At 33.1% G+C, this 25,223-nt stretch overlaps 1 protein-coding gene across 3 annotated transcripts in view; it reads right to left on the bottom strand.

The window, feature by feature from the left end:
- Positions 1 to 25,223, bottom strand: part of SGCZ (sarcoglycan zeta) — a 339,073-nt gene that overhangs the window by 51,662 nt on the left and 262,188 nt on the right. For all 3 annotated transcript variants that reach the window (XM_048942322.1, XM_048942323.1, XM_048942324.1), the window contains one exon: positions 8,863 to 8,950. In XM_048942322.1, coding sequence (XP_048798279.1) covers positions 8,863 to 8,950 — 88 coding nt within the window. The remainder of the gene's footprint in view (positions 1 to 8,862; positions 8,951 to 25,223) is intronic.

Below are 25,223 nucleotides of genomic sequence, written 5' to 3'. Positions count from 1 at the left end.
TTTATTTTATTAATCAGTGAAAGCATACTTTATTCTGAAAGTAGTGTTTTAAAGTGATGAACAGAATAAAGCATAACTAGCATAAAAAAAATTTCAAGATTTCAGGAAATAATTATCTAACAATTTTCTCTTTAATTCCTAATTAAATTTCAAATGTACACCTGAAACTTATCAGTATAAATGGGTAAAAATTTAGCAGAAGGCATCAGTGACAAAGAAATCCACATTTATTATTTCAGTTTTATTTATCTGAATCATTGGTTTACTTTCATTTTGTCAATGAATGAATGAAATAAACAATGTTCAGTTTAATATATGAAAGTATCAAAATATATAAGAAGAAATACAAAAAAATGTGATAGCTAATTTGAGGTGAAGAACTGCAATATCAGGCCTTATTTTGCAAAATCAGCTATTAAAAAAATAATCTTTCTATTGAGAAATACAGGTAGTCCAAACTACAAACTTACAAGATTAATTCTAGTTTTTTATGCTTTTACTTCATGTTGCAATCAGGTATTAACAGTGTATCGCTTAGTATTGCTTACTGCTGGAAGAGTGGTTAGTATATTCAAGCCACTTGAGAGATTACAAAAAAAAAAAATTAATACATGTTAACTTAATCTCTTTGATGTGGAACCAGATGTGACTGTTATGAAATGGTTTGGAAAAGTTAAACTGCCTGCAGAGTAATCAATGATATCAAAATGGAATTCTGTTTCATTACATTTTCATTTCCCAGTTGAAATAAGAGTAATCAGTTGCATGTGCAGTACAATATTGTTTTATCTTCTCAGCCATAATGCACCTTGCTATGTTTCCAAAAACACTTTACAAATCTACAATTTCTGAATTTCTAATACTAGTACCAACAAAGAGAGAATCATCTCTCTGTATGAAGAAAGCAAACCTAAAATTTTACAGCTCCAACCTGTAGAGCAAGCTATCCACTATGCTTATTTTCAGATTATCCAGATGACTGTATCTCCTTTAATAATGAATACATCAGTTCACAGAAACATGGAAGAAAATCTAAGTTCCAGATTCTTTACTGAAATGTAACTTATATCAAACATTTGACCATCCAAAAAACTTTCAGGCTGCACTGATAAATGGACTTCAAACTGAATATGTAGTCTACTTCTCTATATATTTAATATATAATTAATATATTTAATTTGAATTAAGACAAAACTACACCAAGTTTTGTGTCTCTGCTGTTTTGTGTCAGGAAGAATTATTTACTTGCTGTTTAAGTTCTATAAAGTTTAATAATTAAATAATTACAATTCTGCAAAATTTAATTCATTTAAAGCATATAGATGATGTATATTTTATACACGTCCATATATCACATATACTGTTATAAACATATGCTTGTTGTGCAATAGACTCATAATTGAAACTATTATTAAACCAGATGCATATGGATACAGGGAGTTATAATACTGTAAATAGCATTAAGACAAATGCAGATAAAATTTCAAGCATAAACTGTGTGAACTGAACTGAAATTCATGTTTTTAAAGTTTTGCTTTTCAAAGTCAATATTACAATTAAAATATAACTTTGAAGATGGAAGCACAAATCCTGGGTAGCAGATAATGGTTTCTTTCACTGTACTGTGGGCACGTACAGTCATCACAGCTTTCTACCCAGCTCAGATTTCCCCAAGCAGCAGAGGTGAATCTCTTCCCCATAAATTTTGTGGTTATGTATATTTTGCTTGGTGATGCCCTGTATCGTGTTTTCTGCTGTGGGCAACCATATAAAGTGTTGCTTTTTTGGTTTTTTTGTTTTTGTTTTTGTTTTTGTTTTTGTAACCCTCCCCCCCCCTCCCCCCCTCGCAGTTCCCACAGCATTTATTTCCTTTTCAGTTTTCCATAAAATAATAAAACAAATCTAATGACACTTCTAGGATATGAAGTGGCAGATGTTGGTTCTCTCCACCTCATGATCTACAGACCCATTAGTATACTTAAATGACAAGTAGTATAAATGAAAGCTCACATAAAGTAAAATATGGAGTAAAACAAACAACAGAAGAAAAACAAATCCAAAAAGATCAAATTAAAGAAGATGATTAGCAGATTTCCCTTTCCTTCTTAAAAGATAGGTGAATGTCAGAGACATCACAGCATTCTCTTCCATAACAGAAAACTGCTTTCTCCTTTCTAGAAGCAAAATAGGTAGGAACTTTCAGTGTCAACTGAAACAACTTTAGGATCCCAGATGCCTTGATAACCCATGGGAGATAAAAGCAACAAAACAGCTTCTCCAAATAAATCATCTGTCCTTATATTCACCAATGACAACTCATGAAGTTTTAAAACTGTAAGTTGGAGTAACTTCTTTTAAGGTAAATGCAGTCCTTAGTTTTGATTTGTAAAATACACTCTGTGTTACTTTGATCTGCAACTGATGTTAGATTCAAAGAGAAGTGACTATTCCAGGTGACTAATTAATATCAGATCTATTGAAAGTTTTTCATGGCAGAAAGAAATCTAGAAGAAATTTCTGAATACTTAGCTAATCAACCCTAATCATACAATGCCATCTTTTCATCATTCAGCTGCAACTGCAGTATTTATCTCCTAAGAATAACCCAAGGAAAATAAAAACCTTTTCAGAGGTATATTAATTTGTTACAGAAATCTCAAAAGTCTATACTATGTATGCATTTAAAAGTCCTTTCTGTGTCTGAGATAAGTTTTATCAAGACACCCTGTACATCTAGAGATGGTACAATTAAAAATCTATAATTGGGATAACATAGAACTGGAAATGCCATAGTCTTGTAATAGATGTAAACTAGGACTTTATACTCTGGGGTTTGTGATTTTCTGTAACAAACATTTCCAAACTTTACCACCTACTACCTACTTATATAAACCTCTTTTGAAGTTAGAAATTGAGGTTAATTTATCATAGATGACTCAGTAAGACATCTGCTAAAAATCTAAGCTGAACAATGACTCCAAGTCTTGAATGAAATTACTCCTCACCCATATTTTTGATAACTCTTTCTGCTAACTCAACATCTTCAACAACAGCAGCATGCTATTGACTTTCTTATTTGAACATCATTTGAACATCATTCATTTATTCATTTTTTATGTTTTTTCAATTAAATTAAAAATGACTTCACATTTATTTGTCCTTTTTTTTTTTTGTTCTTCACCTAAATCATTCCTAGTTAGAATAATATATTCTTACTAATATTATTGAGCTGTCTGAACATCAGGGAAAGTTTAAAAAAAAAAAAGGGAGTTAAAATAAAATCTTAATGTCCTGTCAGGGACTTGTTAAAGGGCCAGATGCTGTAGGTAATTTAATAATGCTTAGCACATAGCAGCAGCCTTGTGAATGTCAAGACAAATGCACAGCACATGCTTTTGCAGTTAAATGATATATTAGCAGTTAATACAGCTTAGGACAAATAATTAGTGCCATCTTTTGAAGATATATGCTGTATCCCTCAAAACCTAGATACCAACGAATAATGCCTATTATTTTTTTCTTTGGAGATTTTTCTCTCATAAAAGGAAATTACTTTTTCCTGCTCTGAACATTTGGGTAGTAGTTATGCTTTCTGTATTGGCCAACAGTGCATGGGTAAAAACAGCATGACAGATGGCAATGAATTAATATTTAAACACTAACACTTCTGTACCACCATGCAAACCATTAATGACCTCTTTCCACTCAAACACTTCTACATTTAATCCAACCACTGCACAGAATTGCCTGTCCACTATTCAGAAAAATAGTTTTTTTTCTTTGTTTAAAGACTGAGAATTTAGATATTTAAGGACAAATACAGAATATCATTTTTTTTCCTAATTTTCATCTGGAAATAGTGGAAATATTCACCCTTACATTTAACATGCAATGAGATAGAATAATGTAATGGTTTTGGCTAGTATAGAGTTAATTTTCTTTTAGATGCTCTTATGATGCTGTGTTTAGGATTTTTATGAAGAGAGTAGTGATAGCACGCCAATATTTAAGTTGCTGCGTAAAAGTGCTGCACAGAGCCAAGGACAACTGCAGAAGAAAAAGTAAAATAAACCTCCTTGCATATGACTTTAAGGCTATCAAACCTTAGGAACTCATCCTGACTTTGAGAAGGCATCTTTTCCTCCATGTGCTTGGCCTTTTCTTATCAAATCTAGATTACTGAAAGAAAAACACACTGGAGACCAGGTATTTGGTGTTTCAAAAACAGAATATGCAAATATCACAAATATTATAAAGATAAGTATCAGACTAGTATGAAAATAACTGTGCATGTTTTTCTTTTTGTTTGTCAGTTGCAGATAGCAAACGATATTGTTTTCATTTGATCAGTGCATCTTCAGATACCTACTAACATAATCTGTACTTTGTATACTAGGTAAAAATAGATTTACTGATCTCAGGTAAAGGCAAAGAAAAGAAGTTGAGTCAAAGCACTACTACAGAAAAGTTTTAGTTTCTGAACTCAGTATTTCATCAGGAAAACTATTATTTTTAAGATTTGTGAAGACTGTGTGATTTGTGCTAGTACAGATATTAGTTAAAAATAAAGGATCTTTTATGCATAGTAGAGAACTTTGCTATTGCTGTTTAGAACCAACAACGAATATGTGCTCTCACCTCAGAAAGTACCAAGCTGAAATTGCACAAAATTTAAATGCTATCTTACTACAGCTTGCATTTCCGTTCCTGGGGAAATGCAGAATTCTTGATGTATCAACTGACATTGTATGCTCTTGTACACAGGAAGGAGCTTCTAGGTTAAACAGTGGCACTGCTTATCAGAGAAGATTACTATTTGGGCCTAATAAGTAATAGAAAAAAGCTTACCACTCTTTTTATAGCACCTGTTCATCTGAGAGTTCATAAGCAAGATGCAAGATTATATTTAGAATCATAGAATATTTTAAATATTAAATAGCAATGATGTGTTATGTCTGCACATCACATATAACTAAGATATGACCAATATTGCTGAAAATAATAATGACTGAATGACTTAAAGCATTCTAAAATATTATGTAAAATATGTGACTTTTTCAAATAGATCTTGTTACTCAAATGCAAATTGAAATATGAGCCATTGGTGATATTGTGTATTTAATACTTCCATGACTTAATTATGTAATGAAAGTTTTAAAAAAGCATTATTTTCCAATGAGTTAATGCAAAGGTTAGTCACAACAGCCCATGTTGAATATCAAATATACATGAAACTAACTTACAAATGAAACAGAAGTAAAAACTGGACAAGTTTTAGCAACATTTTTTCTTTTTAACTAGTCCATTAACTATTACTACCTTTCAAAGCTGAAGCAAAACAAACAAGGTGGAAGGCTTTATATTATTGCCAGCTGACTATAACAGAGAAGTGCAGAAAAAAAAAAGAGATGAATTTCAGTCAAATAACATGTTAATCTTTAAAAGGCTACTTTGGCAAGACCAATAAAGTGTTGGCAAAAGGGTAGAAGTTTTGACCAGTTTTCAGAGCTTCTTATTTTCCTAATCCCACACTTCAAGACAACTAATTAATGGTAGTAGTTTATCACGATATCTCAGCTAAGTCCATTAATAATATAACTAAACATACCTTATGTGAGCTGCACAAAAAACTTTTCATAGCCCAGATGGTTTTTAAGACTTTTCTAGAGATTAGACAGACAGAAACAGACAAGATCACATTGCCCAGTAAATTATGAGAAGGGATGAGACTCAGATTCCAGCTGGACATTTCAACTGTTTTGAGCAATGTGGCTGGTTTTCTGACTGGTTCTTGGCTTTTCTCACATGCTTTGCCAGGAGGACACTTAAGGCCATATGGCCTCTCAGGCATTACTCATCCTACCACATTCATGGTAATGTCCACAGTAGAAAGAGGTCCTTTACCCTGCGGTAAGTACAAGATAACCAACCTGCACTAGAAAACCACAAATTTACCTCAGTTTTAAAGCTCTAAAAATAACAGATGAGTTACACTTTCAACTCAGGATAAATTGTTTATATTCCTATACTTGAAACGTATTGGAATTTAAATGCTATACTTCCTATGCTGGCCATAAACTTTCATAAGAAACACTATAACAGTTATACAATCAAAGTTAATCACCTTAGGCTGTGTCAATTATCTAATTATTCTCTCAGTCAACAGGTAACTAGCTGGTAAAACAAGGGAAAACACTAGATAACAGAATTGTTTCTCAGAAAATTAAATAAACAATTCAAAACTAGTAAGCAATAGCAAGCTATACAAATAATTTAGCATAGAAATTAGGAATTCTGTGTTTTCTTAGAATAGAAAAGGAAGAGAGAGAGAATTAATGAACAAATAAAAACATTTGCCAAAATGAGAAGAGTCAGATTAATGAGAAAATCCCTGAAAGGAAAATTTTGAAGGAACTATTTTTTCTTCCTATTTTAGTTGAGGAATACAAATTCAGAAAATCCTGAGAAAGGGATAACTCAATAGCAAACTTTGGGTGATATGTCTCTTTAACAACTATTCATAATCTGATTGCACCACTTTTTTATGAGAGCATTTTTTTAATGTAAAAATAATACAAGTGGATTGTTTAATATATTGTAGATTTTTGAAGATTCTCTTTTGTTTCGGGAGTACAGGTAGGCAAATTTCTCTTTAAAGAAAAGAAGAGTGATGACAAAAGATATCTACAATAAAATGGACTGAGGTGTTTACAAAGGGAATATAGGAACTGAAGTGTTTGCAAAAGGAACATCACAGTTATTTCAGTCACTTTGGAAGTGAAGGAGTAGTAGGATTTGCTAAGTGGTAGGGTATAAGCAAAACTGGGTGACTGGCATATGTAATTTAGATAAGGAGGAAAGGGACTGTTTCTACTTCTAGAAGGTTACATGCCTGTTACTTTGAATGCACAATTATTTCTGCCCCAATAACCCACATGATGGAACACAGCAAGTAAACAAGGAAATTTTCTAAAGAAAAAGCAAAACCAAAAAACTTGAATACACAACAGAAATTTTGTGGTAAATGGAAGAGTCACCAAATCTGACTAGTTATTTGAAAAGCTTTATCTTATAAAATCAATATAAAATCATCATAAAATCAAGAATTTGCCTGTCTCTTCTCTGCTTTACGCAACAGAAGGTTTTGCAAGGGAGATAGGAACAACATATTTTGAACGTTAGGTGCCCATTGATTTCTTTGATTTCCAATAGCAGAATGTTCAGCCTTTAACTGATTGTACTCTGGTAGTTACGTGTGCCTAAACCAACAAATGTTACATTATAAATTTCACAATAAGAAATAACTTTGTATGTATTCAATATTATATGAGGAGTTTATGTAAAAGTAAGAACGTTCATATAGGTAAAAATAAAGGCAATACAACCATTATGAGAAAAATAGGAAGATGAGGAATAAAGTCAATACAATATTGTAATTTAGCAAACTCCCCCTTCCCAGACTGCACCATCTGCAAACCCATTAAGAAGCTTACAGGTGTTCATTGTAATGACTGTAAAAAAGAACATGTTTTCATCAGGCCTTTTTGTTTTTATAATATTATCTATTGTGACATCTTTAGATAAAATCACTGTTCATTGTTAGAATCACTCAGCAAGAATGGTGCCAGCAGTAAGAGCATCTTACGTATTTCAGTCAAAGTGACTATCTGCCACAGGCAACTCTTCTCTTCAGCAATTAGATAAAGTGGAAGGTTTATTAATACAGCTACCAGATGAAATGGAACTGTGTTCCATAAACACACTGGCAAGTACAATATGGCTAGAACAGGTGTTTGCTTAAGTTTCCTCATCTGTATCTGCTAGTTAGCCTGCTTACCTCTGTACACTCATTTGATGTGGTTATTGGGGAAAATCAGTGCAGATGGTGTCTTGTTCTACAAGGTTTTTTTGCAACATGAAGCTACAGTTTTCAGCTGAAACAAAAGCTCAATGTAGACCACAACTAGAGTTTAACTTAAAACTTTACCAGTTAGCACGCCCTTGATTTAGGAGGAAAAAGGGTAGATAAACAGAGCTTAACCAAGAAGTGAAGAATAAAATAGGAAAAAAAAAAAAAAAAAAGGGGATATCTCCTTAAATTTATACATACTTTAGTATGTTACATATTGGTATACATTTCATTGTGTTCCCAGTCAATATGCATTGTTTTATGACTTTGTACTGGTACTTGTACTTACTTGTTACTTGTACTGGCACAAAAATTTTCTTAAACTGTTGAAAGTAATAAAGGCAGGGAATAAATAAGTTTAAAGAAGAACCAAAACAAAAATCTACAGGAAACAAATAACGGATTTTTTATTTTTATTTCATTTGGAATGTTGATTGGGTAATATTTTATACTTTGCAAAATATCAGAGACTGATAACAGGCAGTATGATCACTTTCCATTTATATGTTCTGGTGACTAGGAAAGCATTTGAGTTTCTGTTTTGTTTTTTCCATTCTTCAAATGGATACTTCAAATGATTTTCAATACATGATAGTACAAATATATTGTAAGAATAATGGGAACAAAGCAAATTTCCACTGAAACAATGGAAAAATGACAGAACTTGTAAGAAAATGATGGCTATTTTCCCTTTGAAATTGTTGCTAACTTTTTTGTTTTATTACATCTGTCTAAAAAAACAATCTTTTCTCATTAAGCTATGTTTTAACTACGTATGTCCATTCCTACTTTCTCTGCCTTCAGCTAATGCTAATTATACTTCTATGATCCACTGTTTCTTTTTGGAATATGGTGACAAGATTTTTTCTGATTCCAGTATTTTATCCTCTGTTTTAATTAAGCTATTCATAAATCTAAACTCATATACATAACAGTCAATAAAGAACACTCACCTACTGTCAGTTGTCCAGTTAACTGTCCCATGTGATTTCTCGCATTCACTGTTACATTTCTGTCAGACTGTAAGACCAGTGGGCTATCCTGGGAAACATGTATAAGACAATAAATGAGAGAAAAAAGTATTGAGGTAGAATTAAGTCAGAACTAAGCATGCATGTTGAGAGGGGAGTTCTGTCAAATATAATCATTTTTTTAGAGTTCTAATTTTTGTTAAAATTAATCACAGTAATTCTCTTTTTAAGCCTAAATCCTGAGAGCATAGTATCCCTTGTTTAGGAATCAGAGTTGAACCTGATTTATAAAAACTGGGCTTTAGTTATTGAGGGTAAGACAAAGTCAAAAATTCAAAAACTTTATACAAACCTGTTTTATTATTCTTTTCATATATTCATTATATATAATTTTGAATACTTTTTTAACTACCTCATCAACACTATTCTACATAATTCTATTAAGCTGTACAACTTGAAGAATTTGGATTGCATTTACCAAAACTTTTCCAAACACAGCCATGAATACCTTTGAATGTAACAAATATCATTATTGCCAAAAAGCAAAAAAAAAAAAAAAAAAAAAAGAAAAAAAGAAAGAAAAAAGAAAAAAGAAAAAAAAAGAGTGTACTGCAAGGCAAGGTCATATAACACATCATTTCTTCTCTTACTATTTTTTGAAGGCAATTTTGAAGGCACAAACGTTTTGAGATATGTAGACTTTTTTTTTTTCAGCTTTCAATTATATATGTTTGCTTAAACGTAATGTTGTAAACAATTTTTCTTCAATTCTGATTTGTGAAAGTTTTGTTTCAGCCCAAGAAATAAATATTCCAACATAGTAGGGGGCGTAAACTTCTTCAGAATCCACAAAAGCTGCAAGAAAATCAACTCAGCAGCTGATGTAAGAAAAGTATAACCAATACCAGTACACAAGTCTCGGAAACAGCTGAGTAAGTGCCTTAGATAGAAATGATGAGAGAAAAAATGAAGATATTTTGGAGGTTTATTACCCAATCCTTCTGTTCTTAGATTTTTCCCCGGACCTTCATTATTGGACATTCTTGTATTTAGCTTATTAGATTAAATTAACTTCTTTTTGTGAGGGTGTGTGACAATAAAAGTTATTCCCATTCTTGAAAGATTTTAAGAAGAAAAAGAAAGGAGTTAAGGAGCCATATAAACAGATTTATTTTTAACTGGATGATGCATTCAGTTTGCACTTTGATCTTCTACAGCCTGTAATCTTTTCCTTTTAATCCATGGCTATCCTCTGAAAGTAACACTTTTCCCAGATGTTTTCACAATAATTATGAATCTTAACTGGTACTCAGTGCCCTGGAAAGTCTGAAATTATTCTGAGCTAATTTCTAAGAGCTCAGGTCTGCTTCTTCTCTCACTGGACCCTACGACCACATTCAAGTCCTAATTATTTCTGCATTATGGAATCTGGCAGATGAAATTTGCTATTGGACTTGTCCATATTTCCAGATAAAGTGTTATAATTATCAGTGAGACACTGTCTTCAGTGTGACTGGTTTGAGCTGTGCATGTGATGCAATCAAGGGAGCTTCTGGCAACAAAAGCAGCTGCTTAGAACCTTTTTCTCAACACTTGATTTGATTTCCACTTTCCTTATGGTCCTTTGAAGATCATTAGCTCAGGAAAATTCTGTTCTGGGAAAGGAGGTTGTCTTGGCAGACAGCTGCATGGCCAGAGTATATTTTTAAGGAGCCCTTTTCACTCTTCTATAGTCAGTAGAGGAGAAGAGGCTTTTCACTTAGAATATGTCACTCTTTGCAAGGGAGCGTGCTCTCAAACCTATTTTTGTCTTCTTAGCTGAGGCTCAGGCAATTTACACTTTCAGTGTTAATGATCTGATCTGAGATTAGACCTTACTAAAAGATTTTTCAAGGTAACCTTGCCTCGTAGGTTTTCTTATGCTCAGGCTCCAATTGTAAATAAAGACCTTGGATATCAAATTTTCAAAGACAGGATAATGAAAGTTTAAGTGAACTAAACTTTCCTTCTCTTATTTAAAAGATAAGAAGAGTGATAGAGAAGCTAAGAACTTAAATCTGTATTCCTTACTTCCTATATATCAAATATGTAGCTGCAAGCTTAAAGTGTGAACCAAATAAAACAAGTGTCTAACGTATCAATTCAAGTCCAACATTTTATCTCCAGCATGTGCTGCACCACTGTTTCCACAGGAAGTGCCTAAGGAACAGTTTCAAAGTGTTCAAAGGTAGACTAGTCAGAAGAGATAACTACTTAGAGAAAACTTTGTTAAAATCACTGCAATTTTAGATCTATAAGAGGACTATACTATGAAATCAGTGTCAGTCACACGAATGCAAATTAACAGATGTCTGCAGCGTTAACATGGTGGATAATTATAGGTCTGAGTCACTAAATCTGCCACTCAACATAAACTTAAGCTTGCACTTTAATGGACATGATGATGAAGATGATCCACAATATGCCTTTCATTCAGGTACTGATACGGATTTAGAAGTTTATCATCATAATTTTTTTTTCCTGGAAATTAGAAATTTAAACCAATGTTTTGATTAATATATAAAAGGACTAAATAAATAAAGATAATTCAGCTCTCCAAATACTGTGAATAAAGAAGATTTGTTCTGAAGACAGATAAACCTTGGAAATTAGTTACTTTCCAGGGTAAAAATGTATAAGAACCATATTGGTATATTAGTAAATCATTTCATGTAGTTAATGAAAAAAGTTCCAGGTAATACAAAGTGAAAAAAAAAAATAGAAAACACACACCAAAAAAGTGCAAAGATAGAATCACAGAATGGCTTGGCTTGGCGGAGACCCTAAAGATCATACTCTCCTTCCATTGGCAGGGACACCTCCCTCTAGATCAGGTTGCTCAAATTTCTACCCAATTTAGCCTTGAACACTTCCACGGATGTGGCATCCAGAGATGCTCTGGGCAGTCTGTGGCAGTCCCCCAACACCTTCTGAGTAAAGAATTTCTTCTTAATATCTTATACCATTTTCTTATCTAATTATTAAGTGGAAACAATTGTAATTAAAGAAATAATGGATTTAATTTGTCAGTTTTATCCCTACAGTACTGACCTTCAGCATCACTTTTTAGTTTACAAGTGTCATGCAAGTATCATTAGTTTCCTTTTATCATTTTATAGAAAACTGGAAAGGAGTTGGACTCTGGAAATTATTTGGTTAAAAAAAAATAGAAAAATAAGAAAAAAATGAAACCTGAACATTCTTGGTATATATCTACAGTACAAAAGATACAGTGCAGTGCATCATTAAACAAAGTACACATAATAATATGTGGAGAAGAAATTGAATTCTGCTGGTAAGAGATGTTCTTGTTAATTTGTTTCCTTGATCAATATCATTACACTTTCCTCCCTTATAAACGCTCACTGGGTCTCTGACCTCTTATCGGTTGTGTGTATCATCTAGCTTCATGCCACAGAAAAGCTGCTAGGTATAGTAATTTAAATAGAATAATATGCAGTCCTCCAGAGAGCCACATGTACTGGTGAAGATGCACAGTGATTTTTGCTATAGCTTCCAGACAAAAATAACCTCCTTGTTTTACTTCCTCATATAATGCACCATGAAATTTTTATTATGGCAGGACTCAGTCATGCATAGAAAAGCTTAGTGATAAAGCAGAAGCAAATATTTAAATAGCAGGGAAAAAAAAGATGTGATGGCTTTTCTGGAACTGATTTAAACATCAAACAAAATTTTAAATGTACTTCAAATACAAACATCTCAACTAAAAATAAAACACAACATGCACTGGGAGGAAGTTAATGTGTTAAATGCCTACAGCTTCACTCCTAAGACATTAAACTTGTGAAACAATGAATAAAATAGTATATTACTGAGTTGCAAAGCCCCCAGAAAGATTTTACTATGACAAATATAGGAAACCAATGCAAGTTTTAAAATCCAAACCCAAAACAGTAAGGGTGGAATGATCATCCATCCATGCAAACTATGATTTCTTGTTTTCTAGGTATATCAGTTATTGAATGGATTTGTGACATTAAGGTAAATCCAACAGTCCATCACATTATTTTAAATGTTGAAAAGCAGTATTCCATTTTCTTTTGTGTGGAAGTGTAAACCACATTATTCTGCTATACTGCAATAAGAAAGTATTTATCATGCTTTTTTATTCTCAAGTGCTAGAACTTGAAAGACAGTAGCATTTTACGCCAGGAAGAAGTTGAAGATTTTTTTTAGGAATAAATGTACAAATCAAAGTATACCCAGACATTTGCAAGTTCTGTCCTGCCATTCTATATTGAGAGATCATTTCTCTACAGTTTAAATTGTTTTAATTTTCTACTAAATAGCTGAGAAACAAAGAAAATCATACTGCAGTCAGTCTGATAACTTGGATATATGTACATGTTTTAGAGGATTTCCAGTTCCTGAGATGTCTATGACTGAAGAAAGGGAGTATCACTCTAATTCATTTGATGTATAACAGGAAACATGTCATTTTAAATACAGATACATTGTACTACAAAATAAAATGCTATCCACAATCTAAAATGAAAAAAAAATACACCAAACCCTTCCAAATTAAACTAGTCCATTATAAGTTCATCTGATTCTATAGCAAATCTGACATAAATGTGTACACTCCAGCATGGCAGTAGGCTCTGGGTTCCATTTTTGTGGCACTTTTCAATATCCAGCAAAGGACTATATGGAAGCAATATTTCCATCACCACTTTTTATTTCACTATTATCTCTATGATAGAAAATTTCAAATTTCTTAAGCTTTAGGCTTAAGAAGGATGAACAAACTCTAACAAATTACATAAATAGTAATGGGAATCTGAAATGAATAGTATAGCTAAGGCAAAGAACCAAAAGAAAACTTGCTATCAATAAGAATTGTCAAAAAGTCTATTTAGTGCATATTAAAATTAATAAATTATATATAAATATGACATAAAAGTAAAGCAAAATAAGCCAGCCATTAGAAATTTTATTTTAAATAAATATTACACTTAATATTTTATAGAAAGTTAAGGTGGCTGTAACGTGCGGTGAAATGATGCTACCAGTATTAGAAGCAGCAGGTTCAATAGCAAGTCAGAAATAGTTATCTTTATTTTTTGTTTCTTCACATAGCTATATTAGTTCCTACGATGCTGATATTTCCTGATAAGACTTCCTTCAAGCAGAATCAGTCGCTGTTGGATCTTAATTACCTTGACAGTATTTCCAGCACTGCTAGTTCTCTATCCCCATGTTAAATAAGCAGAAAAAAACATATTTCAAATGAACTCTGATACACCCTACCAAAAAACAGGGGGAGGGAGGGGAAGGAATATTGAATATTATGGTTATTTCATTGAGCCTTCCACTGAAAGCACCTGTTACTTATTTTATCAATTGTTAGATGCATTCTGGCTTCATTACTGTTTGATGCAAGCACTATCAATTCTATGGGCATTTATCATTGGGCTTTGATCAAGACATCAAAAAAGAAATGAGAATAAGAACAGCAATGACAGGAATTACGGTCAATTTGCTGATTATCTCTTGTAATATCTATTATGAAAAGTGTACTACTCTACATATTCAGAAAGTTTCTTTATTGAGATAACCAGTGCTGAACACATCAACATCTATGGTAACGGTCTCAGCATGTATTTTATCAGCTGTAAAGCATAACAATTCACTCCAAAGATTTCTTTGCAGCATTAATGTAACATCCGTGGCATTACTGAGAAAAGTCCCTTTTGGGGGACGCTAGCTATAACAACTACATAACTTTGCACATAGTCTTTGGCTTCAAGCAGGAGAAGATAACTTGTAACTCTTCTGTTTTAAGACAAAACCATGACCTACACTTCCACACAGTCACTCCAGTCTTCTTCCTTACAATTCCCCATCTTCTCACTTAGAAAGAATCAGTTAAGTCCTGTTATTTCCTTATCCTTTTTTCCTGTTCATTAGGCTATCTTGGGTGATGCTACACCTATAGATCCTCTGTTTTCCTCCACCCTTCTCTATTACACACCATTCTTGACTCTATGGCTTGAGCTAAATTTCTGAAAGGAAACAACACGTGCTGACAAGTGTTATTCCCACCTGATGGAAGAGTGTGGTTACCTCATATTCATTATCCAGAAAAGAATAAAATCCACAGTTAAAAAAGATTGCTCTTATAAAAGGGAACTAAGGTGGCTGATACCTATTTAGCTGGCACAGATTATGAAGAGGTTTGCAAGCAGCTAATTAGCAAGACACAATACTCTTTGCTTTTCAGTACTGCAAGATCTTGAATTGAATTATTTGTCAATAAAATATATAGTCTTTATCAACATATACTGCAAGGAATCAATACAATTTTGAGACTGTTAAATCAAGAGTATCTCATGATTTAGAAAACATCCCATGCATGTCGTGTACTTACCTTTAATTCTGATATACTAACACTTAGAAATCAACCTTAAAAGGTATTAACTCAGATTCTGTTGTTGCACAATCTTTAACCTTGTAAAACATTCAATAAGAAGCTTTGCCTTAGTGCAATGCAAACTTGGCCCATATCTGAGCTCACAGTTTGTTATGTCTCCTCTAAAACTTGTAAAACTTGTAATATCTTCTGTGGACAGAAGATATTCATCCCCACATTTGTTGTAGAACATGACTTGGTGGTTCAATGAATTGCTTTTCTATTATAAAATTTGCTTTCAGACTTGCCAGTCAGATTCAAAAGTCCTGTTCTTGAGGATAAAATAAAAATAAAATTCTGTATGGAGGATTATGGTTCAGGAAAAGAGACATGTCCCTTTACGGAAACAATTTTCAGTGGTAACAACACTAATATGAAGTTTGCAATTGAAGATAATTGCTAACTTTAATACAGATCTTTTCCAAAAGATATAATTGAAAATTTAACTTTCTTTTCTACTCTGAAACTATTAGGCATTTATTTCTATTTCTACAGCTGGCTAACTTTTCCATACCAGATTAATTTCCCACTACAAACATTAAAAATACTGAATAATTTTTCCCTCCACTGACACAAACTACAACAAATACTGTCCTGCGACTTTCCTGCTTTTCACACTGACATTTAGATTAAAACAGCTTGAGAAATGCTACAGACCTGGCTCATTTCTTCAACCTGTAGAATTAATCAGTAAAGTTCTAAAGACTGAATTTCTTTTAAATTCAAGACTGGAAAGCAATATGGGAAATTAAAAATTAGTTTATTTCCTATCTTCATTGCTAAAACAAGTGCATTAGTGTTTGAGTATTTTTCCTACTTCTGCATAAAGAAATAAATGAACTTGCAGGCACATAAAAAAAATTAGAAAAGGTTATTAAAAAGATTATTTGTTTGTATTCCTTAGTACTAACACTATAGCACTATGTTGTGCTTCTGGCAAACAGTCACACTCATAAAGGTAAAGGTATGATCAAACAGCTTTAGGCAATTCTGCCTCTATCCAAATACCACAAATATTGTCAGTGCAAATCATTATACTCACATTTCCATTATAATCTTATTGATATTATTTTATAACCTTATTAAACTCAGTGTAAAATATTTCTAGTGCAACTTATTTCTTTCAAGTGAAACAAGAAGAAATTTAACAAGATTTTTCTTTGTACATATTTATCCTTAAAGGCAGTGAAATAAAATGTTCCATTATGTGTTTTCAGCTCTGAGTTTTGAGCAAAGGTAACTAAAAAAAATTGACTTGGTTTGTGTATGCCACAGAATGACTTCTGTGGAGAAAAAGTATTTGGTTTAGAATATTCAAAATGCACAAATATATGAAAATAATATCAAAGTCATTTAAATGCTGCTTATGCAACATTACAGTAAATCAAGAGATTTACTTTAAATTTTACAGAATGTTCTTCAGGATTACAGGAGTCTGTCTAGTAATTTTTTCCTTTCTTGAATCTTGTCAGCCCTTCCAGGATTTTGGACCTTTCTGTTCTTTGAAAACTAATGACTTAGAACATTTTATGCTTAAACTCAAGTGTATAATTAAAATAGAATTTGTCATAAACACTTAGCTGATATATAACTATGCAAAGATACTATTTAGTCTACCAGTTCTGATTTAAATAAATATTAAATTAATAAAATTCCTATTGTTATATTGTAATTAAATCAATGCATCTACACATTTGACCATAAAATGCAATGAAAAGAATGTATTAGTTTTTCAGATATTTGTTTTTTAAAGTTGCTTAACAATGAAATAAACACATTAATATTAACTGATCTACATTCAAAGAGCCCATTACTATAAGTCTCCTCAGACAAAAATTTTCCTTCTGCTTTCCCTTATGAGCAGGTTCTCATAGGATATTTGTTATGGAAAAGTGACTTATAGATTTATTTTTAAAACAAAGATTACTAACAAGAATATCAAGTCTCAAGAATTTAAAGGAATAAAATATACCTAAAACCAGAATGCTATAAAGATAATAATAAAAAATGAAATAGTCATCAGAAACTTAAAGATAATTTAGAACACTAAAAAAATGGGAAAAGTTTCAGAATTTATTATTTATGCAGTTGCAAAAATAAAAATAATTAAGAAAACAAAAGTAGAAAGACACCATCTTGAAGTGAAAATAAAAGCCATACACAATATTTCCCAGCTCTGGTTTTAGTAATGTAAGTGTATTTTTAATAATGAAAGGAATTGTCTTTATCTTTTTCTCAGGATGCAGTGTGGTGTTATCTTTTGCTTCTCAGCAAAGAAAAAGCTTACACTAGTTTTAACGCCAGTCTTCACCCAGTTTCTCAAATTATATGGCTTACCAAAAAAAAAAAAAACAAAAAAAACCAAACCAACAAGCAAACAATAACCAAGAAAAATAATTTAAAATGTTTACCCCGATATTTTCATTGCCTTTAAAATACAACTTGAATAAAACAACTGAAAGAGGGAAGTCCTGAATTAGAGGACAGGGTTAATCAACTACTGGTAGCAAAGAGCAGAAACTTTTTTGAGATTAAAGAAATATTTCACCATTAAAGGTTCTAACAAAATCTGAACATAGACCATAATTTTCATTTGTTCAGAATCTGACCATGCATTCATTCGTCACATTCATTAAGGATCAAACCAAATTCCGATAATAAGTATTCAAAGTAGAAGAGGCCAATCAAGAACTGACCTTGAAAATTCCAGTTTTCCTGCAGACAACAATTTAAAGCAATATCAATTTAAAGCAATAATACTTCTGATATTTTATATCAGGGTGTCATTTATAGTTAAGCTCTTATAACCCCCTAAAAATGCCATTATGTTTAAGAAATAATTTCTCACTAGTGAACTGCAAAGACTTTGGGGCTGTCTGAACTTTATAATGCAAACTATCTTGTCAGTCAAACACAGACCTGTTGTAATCTATTTTAACTGCCTCTTAATTGGTAACTGGCTGCATGATAATTCCTCCCCTGAAGAGCACATTGCTTTTGTTTTGAACTTTATCCATTTTACCATGGGGGATTATGCAGATGAGTACATGATATTGTCAGGCAATAAAGTAGAAAGCATATATTATATATATATATATAATAATATATATAATATTATAATAATATATTATAATATAATATAATTATATAATATATATATATATATATTATATATATTATATAATATAATATAATAATATTATAATATATAATATTATATATATATATATATATATAATATATATATATATTATATATTATATATATATTATATATTATATTATATATATTATTATATATATATATATATATTATATATATATATAATATAAGGATATATATCCTTATATATATATATATAATATAAGGATATATATATATATATAAGTATATATATATATAAATGAAACATGCAGAACAATGCATAAGATGTGGGAAAAAAACATCAAAACTAGTTTTGTTTCATCTGACTAACATTTGCTAGTCAATCTTCTTTTCAATCAATACAATTACAACAACCATGACGATACACAGTTGTATTTCTCAATTTCCTGAGCCTTAATTCAACTAATTTGTTTCCTGTGGAACTATCAGCAAAAGCTCCTACTTTAGCCAATCTTCAAACATTAGCCATCCATCAGATCCTCTTTCAAGGAGTCTGTCATGAAATTGCATTTTAACAATGTGTTCTTTCTAGGTCAGTTCTTTTCATGCACCCAATATCCTTAGGGAAAAAGAATTCTAATTAAGAATATTTCTACCCTGAGTCAGCATTTGTGTAGCTTGTACAAAAAGCTAAAACAAATGTATTAAAACAAAAGTACATAAAAGGCAAGGTAAACCTAACCATAACCTACATTATCTTCCTCACGTACTATTTATCATGCAAAATTACTGCTGGCAGTGGAAGCATAACAACACTAGTCAGTGTTCACATACAGGGAACTGGAAATTTTCAGAACTCATGCTCTTCCCACTGTATTACATGAAACAGACTTCCATGCTGTTTTCATGCTAATATGCAAACTGAATCAGGCAAGAGACAATCAATTTCATTATTTGTTTTACTTTTTATGTTGTATCTATAAATGATAATGAATATCTCATTTCAAAACCAGGAAGGCTGTATTTTCAAAACAAAGCTCTTTCTATGAAAACTTTTCAAAATATAACGTTCCCAACAATCAAAATATAAAGAAGTTAAATGCTCTCCTGTATAATCTCTCCAGTTGCTCTTTTTAACCAATGCCCTAGCTAATTCCTGAACAAGCAGTTGGAGACAAAGTTGCAGATTTTAACTTTATAATCTCTCATCATCCCTTGTGGGAGCATGAACCCTTGTTATCTCATGTCTGAACTTCCACCTAGAAGAAGGCATCATAGCCCCAGCTCCCATTTTAAGCAGCCAGGAGGGGCAGTCATATCTTCCCTGGCCCAGGCATTTAGATATCCTTCTGTTCACTTAAGAAAGGCCAGGGAGGGACAGATACTGCACACCTGGTTTTCATGCCAGAATAAAACAAACAATGGACAAAACCATCTCCCAACTCAGGACCTGGGAAATACTCTGAGTCCCTGAGAAGATTTCTCTATCAGTATTTTTCTTGAAAAGCTGGTCTGCAACTGTAAGATGTTATTCTTTTACATCAGTGTCTCAAAGCTTGCTGGGGACACAGATGTACAAGTCCAAGCAAGTCCTGGGCAAGGGTTGAGAAATCCTTTGTCTGGAGAACACTGATGGACAAGTCCTGGGCAAAGGTTGCAAAATCCTTTGTCTGAGGGACAGTGATGGACAAGGCCAGGGGCAACAGAGAGAGAGATAAGCTGCAGCTTAATGGCTGTGAAGCAGTCTTTTGTGTGGACTTATCTCAAGGAAGATGGCCATCTCAGGGGGTACTCACATGACTCTTGCTCAAGCGCCCAGGGACGTCACATAGCCAAGAGAAAAAGAAGGATAAAAGATGAACTGAAAACCATGAGGTTTACGGTTTTTCTGGCAGCACATTCCTCATGAAGAAGAGGTTTCTGCCAATGAGAAGCCTCACAACCTACCTCTCTCCCTCCTGGACTTACTCTGCACTCTACCATGATGTTGAAGAAGAACAAAGGTGTCTGCCATCAGATTCCTCACTATGGAATTTCTGCATGCTGACGGACTCTCTTAGGCTGCCACCTGAGTCCTGCTGCTTCCTCCCAGAATGGCTCTGCGACTTCTTCCTACTACCTGCTTGCTGCCCAAGGCCAGCCACACTGCTGCTGCTCTCCCCGCCTCCGGCTGCTCTTGCCTTGGACCTTCGAAACGGCGTGCAGTGGGACCACTGCTGGATCCTGGTGGTGACTATCCCCACTTTATGCGATTCTTGCTTCTTTCCTATCTTTTCTATTGCCTTTCTTCCCTTTCCCGTCTCCCTGATTAGGATTTATAATAAGCTGGTTGGACTGACCAACATTTGAACCGTTATTTCTTAATCTCACGCCTCGTATACAGATATTAAAAGAATCTCATCTCTCTCCTATAAATTGGAGCCAGACAGCAATGTTGCTCTGTATGTTTCTAGAGCAGGTTCCCAAACTTGTTTCAGACTCCCATGGAATTTTTTAGCTCTAAAAGAACATGATTTACACAACTCAGCATCTTATGCTCAAGATTATAAAAAAGCCTAAAGTATTCTGTCCTCTTTTTACACCCTTAACCACTCATCACTGTGACAGTTCCATGACATGGACAGAGAACTCATAAAGAGACTTCACTCTCAAGGCAAAGTCCTTCACAGTCATGGATGTTCACTTTGTAGAAAATGATTTGTCTAAGTGATCTTCTCTAGTTGAGTCATCATTTAATCCAACATCCTCAACTACCAGTTCAGTACCAATACTTAAGAACTCTTATCATAACGAAGCAGAAGTCAAATTCATGTTCTAGATGAAATTTACTGCAAAAGAGAAAAAAAAAAAAAGAGTCTTCGCAATCTCAAATGCTATCCAAACCAGCAACAAACATATTTTCCAAATTATTTTTCCCTTAGGCCATAAACAGTTCAGACGTTAAACTTTTTTTCAGTTACTGACAGGCCACACTCATAAGAATTCACTTGCAGTGTCGCCAGGACCTAACACATTTTATTAGACACTATCATAAGAGGCTCTGAGAACATTTAAAAACAGTTTTGCACAGCATAAGAGTATTGGAATTTAAACCATGTAAGGTACTTTATCCTCTCACAAAATTGTCTTGCGTCAACTACTTCAGCTTGCTTTAATATCAATAAGAAAATGTCCTTTATACCACAGTATCCTTTTAAGCTTGAAACACCTCTGTCTTGTATTGTCCCATATCTTTTCCTTAATATATTGTATAAAATGCATACTTGTACTCTATGTTGCACATTCATTTTTACGGAACTAATATTGAATCCCTGTATCTAGTGTCTGAAGGCTCTTCCCAAGACACAAATCAGGAGAGGACTGAAAAATTTAGACATGACCATTCTTAAAATGTTGCAGCAGAACAATAAACAGGATGGAAATTTCAAAGAATTTAGAAGTAAAATAAAGTCCTGCTTCACATGATGAATTTTGAGGTTCTTGTTCAGAATATCACAGAACCACAGTGGTTGGAAGGGACCTCGAGGAATTTGTGAGTCCAACTCCTGTGCTAAAGCAGGTATTCCACAATAGGTCACACAATTAGGCTTACAGAGGGGTCTTGAATATCTCCATAGGAGACTCTACAACCTCTGTGGGCCACCTGTTTCAGGGCTCTGTCACCCTTACCATAAAGAAGTTCTGCCCCATACTAGTATGGGACTTCCTGTGTTCAAGTTTTAAGCCATTGTTCCCGTCACTACACACCACTCAGAAGAGCCTCATCCATTTGCCTCTCACCTCCCTTTAGATGTTTATAAACATGTATAAACATATATAAATATGAAATCAGAAATCAGTTTAACACTGGATTACCAAAGTCTAATTTTCAAATTCAAATTTCAAAGCTTGAGGCTCGAGGTGGCTGGAATGGGATGGACAGTAACTAAGTGATTGAATTCTTATAACTTAAAATGTTTTCTTAAGTCATTCATTCTACTCTATAGCACAGATTAGATTAATTTATATGCTGTAATCTCTAAAAGTGGAAGAAATAAAAATATTTTGCTTTACTGATGTTAGGAATAAAGGGATTCATATCCAGTTTAAACAACAAAATAATTAAAACTCTCACTAGATATTATCTCAGTGAAAGACTATTTGAAAAAATTTTAGTTCATTTAGAATTTTTAGGTGGTAAGGTGAAAACACGTTTGTGTTTAAAATCACAGGCCTCCTGCATTTGAGACAAAGGAAAGAATGTATAAGGCTGCAGACACTTTTATACAGACTTAAACGTGAACAAATTCGAGGATTGCTAGCAACTTCTTCGGTGATTTTTTTTTGCAACATCTATGCTGCCTTTCATAATCATTCCAAGGATACAAAAGTGTCTACCTGTTCTGATAGTGTTTCAGTCTCTTATTCTTCCCACAGGCAGCAGAGTGTCCAGGGCCCCTTTTGATCTCCTGAGGACAGCTCTTTCTCTATTTGTCCAGCCACTGACTAATCTAAGGCTCATTTTAAGTATGACTATGAAGTATAAGGAAAAATTTCACAATTGTCTTTAATTTACTGTTAGAACCCACACAAACACTTCTGAATTATTAAACTAATTTCATAATTAAAATTGAAATAATAGTGAATCATATGAATCAGCGTCACTGAGCTGCCATATGCCTAATTGTACAAGGATTTCTAAAGGTTAAGACAAAACTGTATGGCATACTGACAATTCATATTTATTCTAATTGCAACAATTTGGTAGAAAATTGCATTGGCCATTAAATCACTTTCAAACATTCTTTCTCAAAACAAAGCCAGCCTTTATCACAATGCCAGCTGTCAGGGATGTTTTGTACTTTAGAGATACAAACTTTGGATGTATAAAAGCCAAAATGTCATTGCCAGCACAGGAGCTGATTTGTCCAACAAAACAAACACAAAAATAATACCGAATGTACCAATTTCTATGATTAGTACTTTTTATAGCTTTCAAGATGTTGTTTCATTATACACCTACTGTAATGAATCAGTACAAGTATTTCACATCTGTTGCACGTACATTTGTCTAATTTGGGACTTAATATTTTAAGATCATGAAATATTATCAGAAACAATAGACTTAAAAATTATTTTATTAAAAATGAAAATAATTTTCTTAATGGATGACTAGTTCAAAAATTGATTAAAGTGTCTGCCTCACTTCTCTTAGGGGGGGGAAAAATCAGAAAATTCCTAAGGTATATAACAAGCTACAAGCTGCTACTTTCTTCTGGACTGAGTACTTCTAATCCACACTGACTGTCCTTTCCTTTGAACAAAACACTGATCTTACATGTCATTGTTGCTTCACATGTGAAGGAATTTCAGGGGGATTTAATATTTGTGTATCTTGTATATGTCATAATATGCATGCATCTTCAGGCTTTCTTTGTGTTATGCAGTATATATGTAGGTTGCTCCAGAAGTACTGCCTAATATTTATTTCCATGGAAACTATAACAGATACAAAGAGCACAATAACATTATTTGATAGAACAAGTTTTCAGCTACAAAACCATTGTCTATGAATTATTATCCATGACAAACAAGAGCTTCTGTGCATAAAAATCTGCACCAATCAAGGTGACCCACTGTTGCTATTGCCACTGCTAAAATTCAACATCCACCAACTCAGTGTGTTCTCCACTGTTCAATTTCCATCAGCATTCACTTAATGTCAACGTGTACAATTTTTTCTGCAAGGAGGAATTCAGTGACACACCTTTGCTTAATATGCACTTTCATGACAGATGCCATTTTGTCAGATGCCCTTCTGACTGCCATCTGTTAATTGGCAACAAAATGGCAGTAAGGTTCAACCTCCACGGCCATACCACCCATCATCTGCCTCTGACATCATGAGCTACTGCAATAAAATAGAAGGCATTATTTTCAGAGCTGCCCTTCTGTGTATAAACTGAAATGCTATGAATTCCTCATTAAAAGGAAAATTTGTTTCTGTTCTGGAGTGTGAGATTCTGAGAGATTAAAACAAAATCTGAAAAACACATTTGCTTAGAATTTCAGTCCTTGAAAACAAATATTGAGCCTTCACCAAGAGTTGTTTCTTTTTAAGAGAAACTTCTTTAGACTTATGTTTAATGCTCAATCTCAATGTATAACTAGCTAAAGACGGCTTATTCATGTGCTTATTTTTTGAGAGCTCTTCAGTGAAGCCCAGACCTTCCCGAAACAATTTTGCGTTTTTTGATATTGTTGATGAATTTCTTTCTCTACAAGGTCACGCGTTTGAAACCATAGCAACAGACAGCAGTTTCCTTCCTTTTATCTTCAAGGAACATGTCATTGCATTAATTTTAAATTGGTTTACTCTCATCTTCTGGGCATGATACACTGTACTGTTGTCAAACTGTGAAGCTCTATATATATAGAGAGAGAGAGAGACCAAAATTAAATTTTACATAGTATGATCTCTCCTCTTGCATGTGATGATTGCCTATCACCAAAGTTATCCAAGAAAAACACTGAATTTGCAAGCCAAAAGCTATTAAGGAGGGAAAGCAATTTTACACAGTAGTCTGAGAAATGCCTAAGTCCAACAATATTTATGAAATGTCTTATCTCTTTGACAAAAAAAAGAGAAAGTTTTAAACTTAAAGATCAGAACAATAATTAATCTAGCTTCCAACACAATGTAGAATACAGAGCTTTAAAACAGTAACTTCTTTAATAGTTGATCTTCCTCATCCATTCATTAAGCAAACTACTACACTCACCT

The sequence above is a fragment of the Lagopus muta genome, chromosome 4, assembly GCF_023343835.1.
Source record: "Lagopus muta isolate bLagMut1 chromosome 4, bLagMut1 primary, whole genome shotgun sequence".
NCBI classification, from domain to species: domain Eukaryota; kingdom Metazoa; phylum Chordata; class Aves; order Galliformes; family Phasianidae; genus Lagopus; species Lagopus muta.
The sequence above is the reverse complement of the archived record's forward strand: the minus strand, read 5'-3'. Positions and strand labels throughout refer to the sequence as shown.